Source organism: Delphinus delphis, chromosome 15 (genome assembly GCF_949987515.2).
Source record: "Delphinus delphis chromosome 15, mDelDel1.2, whole genome shotgun sequence".
In the NCBI taxonomy this organism is placed as follows: Eukaryota; Metazoa; Chordata; class Mammalia; order Artiodactyla; family Delphinidae; genus Delphinus; species Delphinus delphis.
The window spans coordinates 48,294,628-48,311,312 of record NC_082697.1 but is presented as its reverse complement, the minus strand read 5'-3'; the positions used below and the strand labels follow the sequence as shown (position 1 = coordinate 48,311,312).

Below are 16,685 nucleotides of genomic sequence, written 5' to 3'. Positions count from 1 at the left end.
AGAAACCATCAACGAAGTGAAAAGACAACCTATGGGATAGGAAACCTTAATTTTAAGAGTTTTCTCCCAAGGACTGTTGACACCTTGAGGCCATGTATCTTCAACATAAAATTCATGTTTTAGCATGATCGCTGTGGTGAATAGTGTTTGTTCCTTTCAAGTTGGAAATAACACTTAGGACAGAAGATTGAATGTTCTCACCAAACTTTTTGATAATTCACCAACTTTTATCTCACTGATCTTTTTTTCAATAAATTTATTTGTTTTATTTATTTATTATTTTTGGCTGTGTTGGGTCTTCATTGCTGCGTGCGGGCTTCTCTTGTTGGGAGCACGGGCTGTAGGCGCATGGGCTTCAGTAGTTGTGGCTCTTGGGCTCTAGAGCGCAGGCTCAGTAGTTGTGGTGCACGGGCTTAGTTGCTCCGCAGCACGTGGGATCTTCCCGGACCAGGGCTCAGACCCGTGTCCCCTGCACTGGCAGGTGGATTCTTAATCACTGTGCCACCAGGGAAGCCCATATCTCATTGATCTTGTTTGGATCAACCAAATAGGTATGAGTAAGTATTTGTGCTCTTCATAAGATAGTGCTGTGGTGTCGGGAACTGACTTAAATACTCCAACGATTCAGCGAAATGTTACAGGTCCAAGTTCCTTGCCCCCTCTGCCACGCCCACCTGCCAATACCTGAGGGCTTGCTAAGTGAATTTTTACTGACTTCCTAATGACTTGTTAAAAAGCATGATGAACGTTAGCAATGCGCTCTCACTGACAAAGGTAGAAATGTGGTTTGCTAAAATAGTTAAGATACTCCCTACCACTGCGTGAACAGAGTTAAGACAGTCAAGGTATGTGGACAGGCCAAGATATTTTGGGACACGCGCCATCCTGGTACTAATAGCATTTAGGTTCCAGGGAGGCATTAGGCCTGCACTCTTAGGAAAGGCACTTGATTCCTTATAATCGTTCTGTAAAAGACCGCTGGTGTAGGGAGATATGATTGTCTGACGCTGACAGCAAGGATACCAGAATCCTGACCCTATTGTATCACCTGCCTTGAATGAGCTTTTCATGCAAAGTGTTGCCTTAGTACCTAAAACAGCAGAGATCTGGGACTTCATGGAGCCTGGAGAAGAGGCTGTATGAACCTTAGGGACTGCATCAGAAAAAAGGCTTATTTAATAAATATCCATTCACGTGAATTTGGTCTGAAACTTCAGCAAGATTGTCAGGGATCGGCTAACCCTCACCCAACTCAAACTTCTGAAACTATTTTATTTACCCAAGAGAACTGCAGAGTTTATCTTAAAGAACTTAAGAGTTGTGCTAGATCAGATGGGTCGATTTGCAATCGTTAGCGATGTACCTTCACGCATGCCTTTTGTGTAGGTGTATGCAAGCCAAAATTAAATAAGTTGGGACTTCCCTGGTGGTGCAGTGGTTAAAAATCCACCTGACAATGCAGGGGACACAGTTTCAATCCCTGGTCTGGGAAGATCCCATATGCTGCGGAGCAACTAAGCCCGCGAGCCACAACTACTGAGCCCACGCACCACAACTACTGAAGCCCGCGCACAGCAACGAAGACCCAATGCAGCCAAAAAAATAATAATAATAATAAAATTTTTTAAATTAAATGTTATTCTAATACAGGGTTGTCCAACCCTCAGGCATAATTTTAAATTTCTTAGTAGCCCCATTAAATAAAAGAAACAGGTGAAATTAATTTTAACAATATATTTTATTTCACCCAATATACCCAAAATCTTATCATTTTATCATGTCATCAACATTTTAAAAGCTATTGATGAGATATTTTCCTTTTTTCCAGCCTAGGTCTTTGAAACCTGGTGTGTATTTGACACTCACAACACATCACATCGATTTGAACTCTGCATTTTGACCCCTCCCCAGCCTCACATGGCTAGTGGCCCCTGCGCTGGACACGGAAGGTCTAGAGGACTGATTTTAGACACGTGGACCATCTTGTCTTCCTCAGTGTCTCCTGCTCTAGGGTGAATCCCACAGCCCTTTCAGCCTCTAATTTCCAGTTACCAAATCCTTTCCCCTGAAGACTCTGAAATCCCTTCATGGATACCAGGGATGCCAACGCTGGGCAAACAGGTGGGGAGGGAAGAAGGGAAGGACCCTAAGACCCAGAGCCGGTTCCTCACCCGCAGCCCCTGGACTCTCCTGCATGCTTTCCCCGAGGTGCCACCCACTTCTCAGCCCTGGAGCTGGGCCTCCGCTGTCCAAGCTCCGCTGCCCATCGAGAGAAGCAACAGCGTGTGTGAAAATCACACCCTTTAAGGGACCCACCCATGGTCTGAAGTATTATTTTTAAATCAGAAGTAAAAGAATGAACCAAATTATTAAAAGGGATGCATGTCACCAGGTACAGGGCTCTGAACTAAAATAATGTGAAATCCGTCTTTGGGTGTTTTAGCTTCTGGGCTCATTCTTTTGATAAATGAGTTAACCAGTCGCTGACTTTTGATACGCTCTGCCTTCAGGAGTTTACCATCCTGGGGGCTTAATGATGGGTCCTCAAATCCTGTGTCACAGGGATGGTCACACAGAGTACAATGAAAACACAACAGTATTGCCCTTGTTTCAAGACCTGTGCTGTCCGACTCTCCCCACCCCCCCAGCCCCCGGGAGAGCAGAGCATTACTGATGCTCTTGTGCAAACGCCCCAGGGAAGGTGGGATGCCCCTTGGAGGTCCTGGTGAATGGCTTTCTGAATTACTCAGGACTGTCACATAAGCCTGGGGAAGCCCCTTCATGACAGACATGGTGAAGGAAAGAAAGCCTGGGTGTCTTTCCAGCAGTGGGAAAGGGCTGAGGAACCAGATAGATCCTCGGTAATTTACAGGCCTTGGGAAGGACAGAAACCAGGGAAGTCCCAGCAATCTAAGCAGCTGGGGTCCACGGCACAGCCCTTGGGATGACCCAGCTCCAAAGGCATTCATCTCTGCCCCCGGGAGTCACATCTCTGAGAGAGAGCTGCGATTGGCCCACATGGTCACATGACTGTCGTCTTGCGGACAATCCTACTAGGACTACACTGACGGGAAGGAAAATCAGCCCCACCCCCTTGAGGCACGGTGGTTCCTTGCGAAAGTGATTCTCAGCTCTGGGGAAGGGACACTGCTGAGTGGGCGTGGCTAAATCCGGGTCAGAGAGGAGGCAGTGCGGGGTGGAGACCTGAGCTTCACCTTCACTTTCGGGATGCTTTTCTACTCTCCCCACCCTCGGCCCCTCAAGATTGCTGAGGATGGAATGGGGCAGGGAATTCTCAAACATCTTAATTTTTACCAAAAATTCACCCACAACTGATACACAATTACTGGAGCTGAAAAACTGAAAGTGAGGTTTCAAGGACCTTTTGTGTTATTACTTATAAAGGGATCGAACACTCAAGATTTTAGAAATAGAAGGGACCCTGGGACTTCCCTGGTTGCGCAGTGGTTAAGACTCCAAGCTCCCAATGCAGGAGGCCCGGGTTCGGTCCGTGGTCGGGGAACTAGATCCCACATGCATGCCGCAACTAAGAATTCACATGCCACAACTAAGGAGCCCTCGAGCCGCAACTAAGACCCGGTGCAACCAAATTAAGTAATTAAAAAAAAATAGAAGGGACCCTAAAGGTCATTGGTCCTCACACTTTTTAAAGCCACATGTGTCATCCTTCAAACGAAATATCCCAGGGAAGCCAACATACAGAAGGAAAGCAGAGATGTGCTTCTCGAAGGACAGGACGGGGGACAGGAACCCCGATCGGCTGGCAACCCTCCTCCCTCAGAGGCCCTTCAGCAAATCCATGGAACCCGAGGACTCTGACAAACGCAGCTCAGAAACTGGAGTCTCACCTTACGGACGGGGAGATATCGCAGCAGTGGGCCGTTCAGCTAGTTAACAGAGGTTAACTGGAGATAATGGGAATGCGATCTTCCCTCTACTAGTCAGGAGTTGAGGGCTGAGTCCTGACCCTGTCCTGCAAGGTGCGTGCTGTTCGTCCCCCACCTCCCTCTCAGGGTCAAGCCAAACAACCGCTCTTAGGTCCCATCAGCCAACCTTTAAAACAGTGACACTCCCAAAAGTGAGTTGCTGCCGCTGGAATGTGCAGTTGCTGATCCGGGGAGAATTCGTTTGGAAGGGTTTTCTTTTGTTTGCACCAGAACTCAGAAATGTGTAGACGCTTGTGTTTTTATTATGCTTTTGGATGCTGTCAGCTGCATTTTCCAAAGCTCCACCCTCCGAAGCGTCTAGATTTTTCCAAATCGAGACTCTGGGCCAATATTCTAATTTTAGAAAACACTCCAGCCCTGATACTGTGTATGGTTTCATCGAGGCCAGTGGTTCTCAAAGTGTGGTCCCTGGACCACACCATCTGGAAATGATTAGAAACGTAAAAAATCTGGTGGATCCCAGACCTACCGGATCAGAATTTCTGGGGTGGAGGCCCAGGAATCTGTGTTTTAACATGCCCTCCAGGTGATTCTGATGCACAGGAAGTTTCAGAACCGCTAGCCTAGACGATTTTTGAGAAAGTAACTGAAGAAATAACTAGAGTCCTATATACCCTTGAAAAATCAGCCTTGCCAACCCAGTCACAGAGGTGCTGGAAATCCATTAAAAACCCAACTGTCTGTATCCACACGCAGCCCCAAATCCAGCCCAACTAAAAAAATAAACAAAAACAAAACAAAAAAAAAAACAACTGCTAAAGAATGGGTATTCAAATTCATTAAGATTTCTAGTTAATTAGGGTTTGATTAAAAAAAACACCTACTGGGCTTCCCTGGTGGTGCAGTGGTTGAGAGTCTGCCTGCCGATGCAGGGGACACGGGTTCGTGCCCCGGTCCGGGAAGATCCCACATGTCGCGGAGCGGCTGGGCCCGTGAGCCATGGCCGCTGAGCCTGCGCGTCTGGAGCCTGTGCTCCGCAACAGGAGAGGCCACGACAGTGAGAGGCCTGCGTACCGCAAAAAAATAAAAAAACACCTACTTCAATCCTGGACGTCAAAAACCTTTCCAAAAATGTTAGAGCTGCTTTCCTTCCAGGGCTCACGCTGACCTGGAAGAGCTGGGCACGTCCCTCCACTCCCCACCCTCCCTCTTCCCACCACCTTGCCTTCCTCGACTCCACTCTCACCCTCTGCATCCTTCCTCACGCTTCCTCTGCCTTCTGTTCTTCCAGCCACCCACCGCCAGCCTCCTCCTACACTCTTCTTCCCCAGATGGCTCTCCTCTTCTCCAGAAGTTCATTTCCAGCCTCAGAGGAATTCCTGGACGTATGAAGGCTTGTAGCCCTGAAATCAAAAGCTTCATGCCCCATCCTTTCACCCCCCCCGAACTCCCCTGCCTCTTGCTCCTTTCCAGACACATTTAAGATACACGACTTACATGGAAAAGCACATACGGCAGCTTTAGGTATTTTCTAAAATTGTTTTCCGGTGAAAGCATTCGACTAGCACCTACATTATTTTCAAATTGGCAATATACATAATGAGTCCTAGAGATTAGCCAAACCCAAATATTTTAAAGTCATCAGTTCTAGGGACTTCCCTGGTGGTCCAGTGGTTAAGATTCTGTGCTCCCGATGCAGGGGACCCGGGTTCAATCCCTGGTCGGGGAACTAGATCCCACATGCTGCAACTAAAGATCCTGTGTGCCGCAACTAAAGACCTGGCTCAGCCAAAATAAATACTTTCTTTTAAAAAAAGTCATCAGTTCTAATAACTATTCATGGAGTATAATCTGTAAAAATACTGAATCACTATGTTGTACACCTAAAACTAATAGTGGGAATCAACTATACTTCAATAAAAAATTAAGAATAAAAACCAAAAAAAATGTCAATAGATAAAGATAAAATAAAAGTCACCAGGAATGCTTACCACATCCAAAGGCTGAAAATCTGAATAACTTTGGCCCGAGTATGTAAGTAGTATGTTGAGGAATTTATTTCATTTCCAAGTGCATAGCAAGGAGCGGCTTGCCTTAACCTATGTGGCTGTTAATACAAGCACTCTGCTCTGGAGGTTTAATTACCTGGGCAGTATACATAGATGGCAGCTTTATGAACATGGTGGCAACCAGTCCTGTCCATACATTGTGATATTTTCCAAGCCAGACTCAAAGACTGGGTCAGAGATTCCTAGTGTACCCCATTTCACACGGCCACACCCAGGGATCAATCCCTTCCAAAGGGACCAAAGGAAACGGACATTAGGCTGCGTTGACAGTCAAAACCCAGATGATGTGATGTCTGTAGATATTCAAAGCTTTGTCAACTAAAATCAGTGATATGACCGACAGCCAACAAGATGTGAATTCTACTGTACCATTTCACCTCCTTCTTCTCCAGTGACCATCTCAGTGGACAGAGAACCTGAAGGTCCAGCTGGCTGACCCTTGAGCGGCTGTCTTAATTTGAGTTTTCAGAAACAGACCCCGAGGCAAGGACGGGGAAAGGGTCCCTTATCTGAGAGGTAATCCCAGGAGCACTGGAAGGGGTGGGGTAGTGATACAGGGAAAAGAACAAAGCCAATAAAGGTGTGGAATGAGCGGGTTTCCACTGTGGGCAATGGGCTCAGTCCTGCTGGGGATCCCCCAGGAGACTGCGAAACTCACCTCTGAACTGTCGGGACGAAGGGTGGGCCAGCCAGGGACTCAGCCACCCCCTCCTGTCCCCCAGTGGCTGAGGGTCGCCCCTGGGGTGCTAATGCCCACACTTCTGGACTGTGCCCCCTGCCACTGCAGACGTTCCCAAGCTAGACAGATGCAGGAAGCTGCCAGCAGGCTCAGCATCTCTATGTGACATTGAGGGCGGCCTGGGGGGATGGACAGGGCACCAACATCTAATGGGAAGTGGCCACCTTCACCCAGAGACTCCGGCTCTGCGTCTGTCTCCTGAGAGACAGCGGTTCCCTGACTGTCCTTGGGAGGGAAAGAATGAGCCTTGGACACAGAGCACCTGGCTCTTGCCCACACCTGCCGCGGGTGGGCTGTGGGTCTCTGAAGTCGTTTAGCCTCAGCTAGGGTGAGTTCCCCCCTGACAGAGGGGCGATCGGACCGGGTTATCTGAGGGTAAAATAAACAAAATCCAAAAGGCTGTTCCGAGGCTCCCGTGAGCTAGTGCAGGGACCTCCCGATTCACTGTATTTGCATCCTGTGCCTGTGATTTCTGCTACATCCAAAATCTTCTACTATTACTCACCCCGTATTTTTTTCAAATTGATTCATGTTTATTGACATGCATTTAAAAAGAAACTTTTTTTTTAATGTCACCTGCTATAGAGAAAAGGTTGTCATAAAAATAAATTCACAGCTATTAAAAAGCTGTTCCAGGGGCTTCCCTGGTGGCGCAGTGGTTGAGAGTCCACCTGCCGATGCAGGGGACGCGGGTTCGTGCCCCGGTCTGGGAGGATCCCACATGCCGCGGAGCGGCTGGGCCCGTGAGCCGTGGCCGCTGAGCCTGCGCGTCCGGAGCCTGTGCTCCGCAACGGGAGAGGCCACAAGAGTGAGAGGCCCGCGTACGGCAAAAAAAAAAAAAAAAAAAAAAAAAGGTGTTCCTCCACGCACTCCCACTCCACCAGGGGTACGCAGCCACTTCCCGAGAAAACTAAGCTGGCGTCCATCACATCGCGTGACCTGTAATAACAACTGTAACAGGCAGGTCACGTGCATTATTATGTCATTTAACTCTCACCAGGCATGCAGACGGACACCTGCTCCTATGGTGGTGGGAACTAGCATTGCTCCCATTTTCCAGACGAAGAAGCTGAACCTCAGAGAGGGATACTGAGCGACAGCGTGAAGGGTCTTGCTAGCAGGCTACCCTCCTGTTGTGGATGGCACAGTTCTTGTGGGGAGAAGTGTCTTTCCCTGGACCCGGGAACAGCCACGCCGATGTGCTGCCCCCGCCCGCCCGCGTGCTTGGTCCCATCTTTCCCCAGAACCTTCGTAACATTCTCACGGGACTCATACCCCAATTGTCCACACGCTACATCACAGTATGACGGGGGGAAATGGTGGAATGCCTTTCCCCTATTTTTCATTTTCTTTCTACTGTCTTATTTTTCTACTGGGAATAGGCATTGCTTTTGTAATAAGAGAGAGAAAAAAAAAACCAGAAGATTTGAGCTTGTTTTTAAATCCAGTGTCACTTGCCGCCAAAGGTAAAAAGAAGGACTAAGTTCTTTCTCTCTCTTCCTCAAGGAATGCCCAGGATGGTACCACGTGAGCAACAACCTTTGGGCCCAGTCCAGAGAGAGCCCTGCTTGCAGGGAGGACAAACAGTCACAAAGCAAAACGAGGTGTGCTGCGGAGGGGCTGAACTGGCACCTAAAGGCGAAGGGTGTCAGGTGCCCCTGTTCCTGAAGGCCTCGGCCGATGGACAAGACGGCGGCCCCACCTGCCAGCCTGGAATCGCCACCAAAACACAAATGGGGGTGAGCCACAAGTGTCAGCTGAGAGCTGAGTGAGGGCAAATGCTAATAAGGCCCCAATCCATGCAGACTTCCAGCAGGCCTTGGGTCCTTGAAACCCAGCTCAGCACACGGCCAGTCATGAGCTGTGTGCTTAGGGCTCCGCTGCAGGACACCCTCCCCGCCATCTCTGTGCTCACTTCTGTGTGCCCACCTGTTCCACTGGCCTGAGACAGTCCAGCTTCTAACAGTCGACCTGCGTAATTACTGACAGCATCAGCTTCACACAGTGTCCCGAGTTGGACAATACATTAGATGCTCACACAGAGATGGTCACAGAAATATCATACAGTCAGTAACATACACAAAGCAATATTCAGTGTCCCTAGAGTGTAGTTCTGGCTTTCCCACCGACTAGCGGAATAATCCTAGACAACAGACGTTGGACGAAGCCAGGAAATTAGTGGCAAACACTCCGAGCTAACCCTGAGCTAACCCTGACTGTCTGAAGTTGCCTGGGGTTCCTGTGGAGAAGAATCTTATTTTTTTTCATTTATTTTATTGAAATATAGTTCATTTACAATGTTGCATTAATTTCTGCTGTACAGCAAAGTGATTCGGTTATATACATATATACATTTTTTTCCACATTCTTTCATGGTTTATCACAGGATATTGAATACAGTTCCCTGTGCTCTACAGTAGGACCTTGTTGTTTATCCAACCTATATATACTAGTTTGCATCTGCTAACCCCAAACTCCCAATCCATCCCTCCACCACCACCCCCCTCCCCCTTGGCAACCACAAGTCAGTTCTCTATGTCTGTGCGTCTGTTTCTGTTTCATAGATAGGTTCATTTGTGTCATACTTTAGATTCCACATATAAGCAATATCATATGATATTTGTCTTTCTCTTTCTGACTTACTTCACTGAGTATGATAATCTCTAGGTCCAACCGTGTTGCTGCAAATGGCATTATTTCATTTTTTTTATAGCTGAGTAGTATTCTGTTGTATATAAATACCACATCTTCTTTATCCATTCATCTGTTGATGGACACTTAGGTTGTTTCCATGTCTTGGTTATTGTAAATAGTGCTGCTATGAACACTGGGGTGCATGTATCTTTTTGAATTAGAGTTTTGTCCGGATGTATGACCAGGAGTGGGATTGCTGGATCATACGGCAACCAGGTGGAGAAGAATCTTAAGGCCACATCTGGGCGCAGCAGGGAAGGGTGATCGATTTTATCAGCAATGAGGTTAGGGGTGGGGAACGGGGAAGGGGGAAGGCAGCCAGGTACCCTGAACAAGCAACCCTTTAAATAACCAGTTCCCATAGGTCCTTCCCCTCTGATATCTGAGCTCTGAAATAATCAGAAAAGGATAATGCTTACAGCTCTTTGCCATCCCTGGTTTCGTCCAACCTCTGTGGTCCACAGTTATTCTGCTATCTGGTAGTCAAGTTCTCCTGGCTACAGCAGAAAATCCAATCAGTTAGGATGGTGATGGAGGATCCAAAGAAGGAAACTGCCCCTGCAAAGAACAACTCCACCCAACCTCTGCAGGAAGGTCTCCAGCAAGAAGCTAAGAATCCTGGTGCCTCGCACATGGCGACTGTTGATGCTTCAAGTGTGAGGAGCTTGAGGGTAAAAGGAAATTTCGTCCTCTATTCTCTTGAGACTTTCCCTGGGGAGGAGTAATCTCAAGACTCTTAGCCAACAGGATAAGGTAGCATTGCCTCCAGATAACCACCGTCCGGAGCAGGTTCCCTCCTAAGTTAGGTGCAGACAACAGCCAGTCCCTGTAACGCTGGCCCATTTTGATAGCCAAGCAAACCAATGAGCTTAACCATCTAGGGATCTCTCACGAGCTCATTTAGCTTGTGGTAGAGGAGTGTGTGTGGGTGTGTGCATTCACTCACAAAGATTTAGTTGAAATTACAAAGTCAAGAAGGAGAGTGACACACAGACATAGAGAACAGACTTGTGGTTGCCAAGGGGGAGGGAGGTGGTGGGGGAGGGATGCAGTGGGAGTTTGGGGTCAGCAGATGCAAACTAGTGTATATAGGATGGATAAACAACAAGATCCTACTGTAGAGCACAGGGAACTATATTCAGTATCCTGTGATAAACCATAATGGAAAAGAATATGAAAAAGAATGTATATATGTGCATAACTGAGTCACTTTGCCGTACAGCAGAAATTAACACAACGTTGTAAGTCAACTATACCTCATTAAAATAAATTTTTTAAGAAAGAAGGAGAATGACAGCAAAAGAAATAGGGGAATCCTGGAAGAACACAAAGAGGCAGCGCGCGAAACAACCGTTCAGCCGTTTAGCTCCGTCTTGCCGTGAATCTACTCAAACCCAAGGACGGGCTCAGCTCACCTTGTTTAGCCGTTTGAGCATGTCTTTCAGCAGCAGCTGACACTCACACTCATTTTCATACCTGCAGATGGGACACAGAAGGGAGAGTTGGGCAGCTTCTGTGATCCGGTACGTGTGGTCACACAATCAGCATTCAATTAACCTGAGTCCTACCCCCTCTCATTAAGGGAAGCAGGAGCTGAGGCTGCATGTTGGAGCCCACTCCTTCCCAACCTTCTGCACATCCCTGCACATGCAGGAAGTGCCGCCAGTGGCCCCATAGATGGACAGGAGTCTCCCGGCCCGGAGTCCCAGCCCCAGCCCCCCAGTGCCCCCTCCCAGCCACTCGAAGACGCAGGAATCAGATCCCAGCACACCTGTACCCCAAGTGCAGTGGCAGCACAGAGACTGGGAGGCTGTACTAACGATCTGTTACATCAAACAGCACTAACCTGACCTGGTCCGGATACCCTATGCTATTGTATTTATCATCACGTGTCAGCTTTTCTGGGTTACGCCATTTAATCCTCACAAAATCCTGGAATACAGCAGTTCCTGTTACCCCCTCGGGAAAGACGAGGAAACCGAGGTTGAGAAACTGGCCCGAGGCCTCCGCAGGTGCTCCTGGCACTTCACCCGCATCTGTGCGGCCTTGCCCTGCACACCAGGGGCCTCCTGTGGGCTGGCAGGCAGGGCAGGCTGGACGGGTCAGAGAGTCAGTGCCCCTGGGAGCAGCCTGCAAGCTCTGACAGGGCGAGTGGGTACGTACACACCCTGGCTCCCTGGCCCTCAGCTGGGATCACTGAGGTGTGCTCTCCACCCTGCAGGTGGCCTCCAGTGGCCATGCAGGTAACTTGCCGGGTGACGCACTCAGTGTTGGCTCCTTTCCCTTCCTGCCTATAACCTCCTCACTCCGCAGCTGGCGCTCCCTGATGCCACCTCCCAAATAAGCGACTTTCTCAGGCTCGGCTTCAAGAACTCCAAACTAAGAGAGGGGTGCAGGACTCAGATGTGAGTCTGACAACAAAACTGTGTCCTGACAGCCACACCATGCTGCCTGGGTAGAGCAGGGACACCCTCAAAGTTAAACATACACAAGACTAATAAAGCAGCAGATACTAGGAGCAGGTGTATTTTTTTCCTCCTAGTCGACTTCTTCCCTGGACTTCTAAAAAAATGGTAAAGATCAAGGAAGCAGAGAGACCCCAGAAATCATTCCGGTCAAAACGAGTTTCCTTCTAGGGGGAATTTCACCCCCTGAAGAAAAAGAGAAAGCCCCTTCCCAAATGACCCCCGACCTCGTTCCCTGCAAGCTGTCCCCAATATCCATTCTAATAGGACTTAGAGCCCATCATGTTTGGTGGCCACAGGGCTGCCTAGAAGGGAGACTGCATTTCCCAGCCTTCCTTGCAGCTCAGTGTGGTCCTGACCAATGGGATGTAAGCATGTCTGTGGCCCCTTCCAGGTATCTGCGGTACGAGATGGTGCAGGTGTGTCTTTCTGCATCCCTTCCTCCTGCACCTGAAACAGGGATGCCACAAAGCATCGCCTTCTGTGTCCCTGTACACCCATGCCATGGGTCAAGTCAAGGACTTTATACTGTGACAGGTGCTGGGAAATCGTGCCTCAGAATGAAAAGTCTTGACTTCAGGGAAGAACATGAGGTATAGGAACACTGTTCTAAGTGTTTCCAGTTCTAGAGCCACCTAAGCAGCTCAGCTATAACCAGTAAGCAAAATATATTTGCATCAGTTTTACCTTTCACACCAAGATGTCACATTTAACAGTTTCTTTTCTGTGTGCCTCTAATGGAGCCAGAAATGATGTTTTTTAATGTTTAATTAGCTTTAAGAATAAAACTGTTAACAAAATCTAATTTTCTCATCGCTTCTTCCTGCTAGAAACATCCAAGAATTTCTGTAGCTTAAAAACATATTTAATAAACAACATATTAATGCGATTTTCATGCTTAGACAAGCCTAGATATTTTATTACAGATGAGTGATTTCATTATAAAGAGTTCATTGTAAGAATTCATGATATATTCATATATTCATAGAAGTGAATATAAAAGTGAATTCATAAAGTGGAAAAAACCACTTTGGCTTCAATTACCTGATTGTTTTACAGGATTATTTTTGGTTTTCGGCGATTTGGATAATTGACTCTATTCATCATTGTATTTTGGTAGTTTTGTTTTTATTTTATTTAGTTTTTATTTTATTTAGCCTTTGTTTGATGTTCTGAAGACCTGATTTTGAAATCATTCAACTACCCAGGTAAAGAACATACCTAACAAGGCTGCATGCACCTTCCTATTTCTGCATTAATTTCACCTGGTTCTGGCTAATCATCACCTCACCTCTGGAATTAAACCAATCTCGGTGTGTGTACCCATGCATGTAGATGGGTCTGATTTTTATAATGATTTTCAAGTCCCACTACTCAAGTTAAAACATCAAAACTTCTCCAAGGGGGCAATGGGAGGGAATAAGTTAAAGAGAATTATCAAATAAATCACAGCGCCTGAAGGGTCGGCTCCACGATGGACATACAACTCAGAGCCAAGTGAAATCAGGAGGACTCATCATGGCCACTCCTCCAACGAGGGCTCCTGGGAGTCATGCCGGCCCAGCCATATCACAGCTGACTGTGGCCCAAGGACCAGGTAAAGGCCATTTGGGGATCGGAGGTACTCTGATGACCCATGGAACTGCCCTGGGTGTCAACCAGCATTCACTTCCATTCTCTTTAGGGAACATAGCTTAGTATGAATGAAGTCCTACGTTTGGGCCTCACTCCACAGGAGTCCAAGGACAGCTTCTCTCTAAGACACAGTGTTCTGGAAAGGGTATGGGCCTAGGGTGAAAAACCCAAGTTCAAGTCCTGCCACCCACAGGCCCTCTGCAAGCCTCAGTTTTCCCTTGAAGGGCCACAGGGATTTTCAGGTGCATTCTTCCAGCTGCAAACCTATTTCTGTGGATCAAAACCAGAAACAGGGATTTCCCTGGCGGTCCAGTGGTTAGGACTCCATGCTTCCACTGCAGGGGGCACGGGTTTGATCCCTGGTCGGGGAAATAAGATCCCACATGTGCAATTTGGCCAAAAAAAAAAAAAAAGAAAAGAAAAACAGAAGGACTGATGGGAATGGAATCGGTGCTCATGATCTGATAAATATGCTCAGTACCCAATGCTGAATATCCTGCCCACGACTGGGGTTGAGAATGCGGAACTCAAACACAACGCACTTTTGAAGAAAACCCTCTGGCTACCCTAGACCAGAGGTCCTCAAACCTGGCTGTTCACTGCAATCACCAGTGGAGCTCATTAAATATAAAAAACCCGGGCCCCACTTGAGGTCCAGGATGGGGCCTGCACATCTGTATTTTTTAATTAATTTATATAATTTTTAAACAGATAAATCTCTTACATGGTTAGAGACTTTTTTAAATGACAGAAAAAGGTAAAAGTCTCCCTCTCACCTCTGCTCCTACTTCCTTATTCCCATAGGTAACCAGTGTTACGAGGTTTTTGTGTGTGTGCTTGTGTCGTCTTTTTTCTTATGCAAGCAAAAACTCTCTACTCTGACCCCCGTCTTCTTAAAAGAGATGATAACACGCTACTTTTTTTCACAATTGCACAGTATTCCATTGCATGAATGAATTACAATTTTATAACCTGACTCCTATTAACAGGCCTTCAGGTTGGTCCCAGGCCTTTGCTATTGCAGATCACGCTGCAGTGGATATCGTGGTGGACATGCCCTTTGACACCTCCTGGAGTGAGTATCAGAGGGTAAATTCCCTGAAGTGCCCAGCTGAATCAAAGCGCACACCCATTTATCACCTGGAAACATGCTGACAAATTGCTGCGCATCTTTTTTCTTTGAATAGCTTTTTGGGTGATTTTCACACATTATTCAGTCTGTCAAAAGGGGGGACATTGCCCGGAGCAGGACCTCTGAAACTGCAAGGTCGTTAACTTAAACGACGAATCACCTGGGGGTCTTTTTCAGAGTCTGATTCAGGAGCTCTGGGGTGGGCCCAAGAGTCTCCGTTTTTAACAAGATCCTGGGTGATGGCAATGCTGCTGGTCCATGGATCACACTTTGAGGGGCCAGACACTAGCAGGCACACGCTGAAGCAATGTCCAGGTGTCCGCTGTGATGCAGTGAAGGCCGTTAGACTTAGCATGCTCAAGACTTGAATTCCAGTCCCAGTGCAGCGATCCACCAACTGAGTGACCTTGCCCCCAATCTCTACATTGTCTGAACCTCAGTCTCCTCATCTGTAAACTGGGTGCAGTACCGTCTATAACAGGATGAGGCTGTGAGGATTAAATAACATCGACACATCTCAAAAACACTGTGCTGAGCAGGAGCCAGACACATAAGAATATGTCTAGAAGATTCCAGAACAGGCAATAGTAATCTATGGTGACAGAAATCAGAACGCTGGGTGCCTCTGCTTGGGGGGACTGGGGAGAGGGAACCAAAGGCTGGGAAAGGGCAGAAGGTAACTTTCTGGGGTAGAGGAATATCTGGCTTGTTTTAGTAGTTACATGGGTATCTGTTAATACATTCGTCAAGCTCACTGAGCTACACACTTAAAATCTGTGCATTTCATTGCATGTAACTTAGATCTAGACTCTAAAAGACATTAACAGCAAATTACACGATTTCATGCAAACCGTGACGTGCCACCAAAATGGAAGCTAGTCCTATCTTAGGGAGATGCAGCACGTGCGTGCCTCTGCCGGGATGAAGTCACCGGTCGCCTGGGCCCGGAGACGGCCCTCCCACCTCCGGGGGCAGCGCTCTCCCGGCCCGCGCTGCCTCTTTACTCCCACGGCTGCGCTTACTTGCTTCGGAACTCGCAGAGGGCGCGCTGCGCCTCTGCTCCCTGGCGCTCCAACCGGGTGCGCTCGGCGGCCAAATCCCGGGCGCGCTGGCGGTTGCCCTCGACGTGGCGTGCGAGGGCATCCTCGGGGCCGGCCAGCTCGTCCAGGCGCTGGAAGGCGTCCAGCTGCCTCCGCAGGACGGCGTGGCGCTGCTCGAGCGCCCGGGCCCGCTGGACGTGGGCGGCCACGCGCTCGCCGAGCCCCTGCAGCTGCGCCAGGCTCGGCGCAGCCGCCCGGCTCTCCACCAGGCTGTCCGGCTCGACGGGGTGCGGCGCCTCCTCGGCGCGCTCGTACTGCTCCTTGCGGGCCTGGAAGACGTAGCTGCGCCGGTACATGACTCCTCTGCGGGCGAGCGTGCAGCCGGCTCCCAGAGGCCCCTCGTCGAGACAGCAGCGCGCTAAATAAACATCGGAGGCCCCTGGCACGCCGCTGGGACGTTCCAGAGCCGATCAGCTGTTGCTCAGCGCTGCGCCCAGCCTCGGGCAGAACAAAAGAGCGGTCGGCCTGCTTTTGTGCGCTGGATTAGCGGCCCATACAGCTCTGGGGGTTGGAAGGTTACATTGGGCAATGTGGTTTTTGTTTCGTGATTGTTAAAGCCCGTTGTTTTGTGAGTAAATGGAGGGTCAGGAGGACAGGAGAGGCATGCCTTTCTTTTGACTGCTTCCACTGGGAATTGTGAAGGAAGCCCAAGGGAGCTTGTTAAACTTGGACTAGTCGGAGAGCCCAAGGACCCCTGGCTTTGTCTCTTCTCTCTCTTTCAGTCAAGCTCTCAATGCCAGAACTTTTTAACAATACCATTTCCTTTTCTGATTACTTAAGCAATTCTTTTTCGTAATTGCAACATGACATTCAGGACCCCTCCTTATATTAGGGGTTCTTAACCGTGGATGCAAAATCAAATGGCACCTCTGGGTGAATTGTGAGGTGTATTCAGGTAAGTTCTTACTGATACTTGTGCATGTTTGTAACCAATCTCTTCTTT

General features: G+C 48.3%; 1 protein-coding gene across 2 annotated transcripts in view; it reads right to left on the bottom strand.

Annotated features, from left to right (window-relative positions):
• BFSP1 (beaded filament structural protein 1) overlaps positions 1-16,038 on the bottom strand; it is a 37,620-nt gene extending 21,582 nt beyond the window's left edge. For both annotated transcript variants that reach the window (XM_060031333.1, XM_060031334.1), the window contains exons 1-2: positions 15,665-16,038; positions 10,826-10,886 (exon numbers count right to left, since the gene is read on the bottom strand). In XM_060031333.1, coding sequence (XP_059887316.1) covers positions 10,826-10,886; positions 15,665-16,038 — 435 coding nt within the window. The remainder of the gene's footprint in view (positions 1-10,825; positions 10,887-15,664) is intronic.
• Positions 16,039-16,685: the final 647 nt, after the last annotated feature.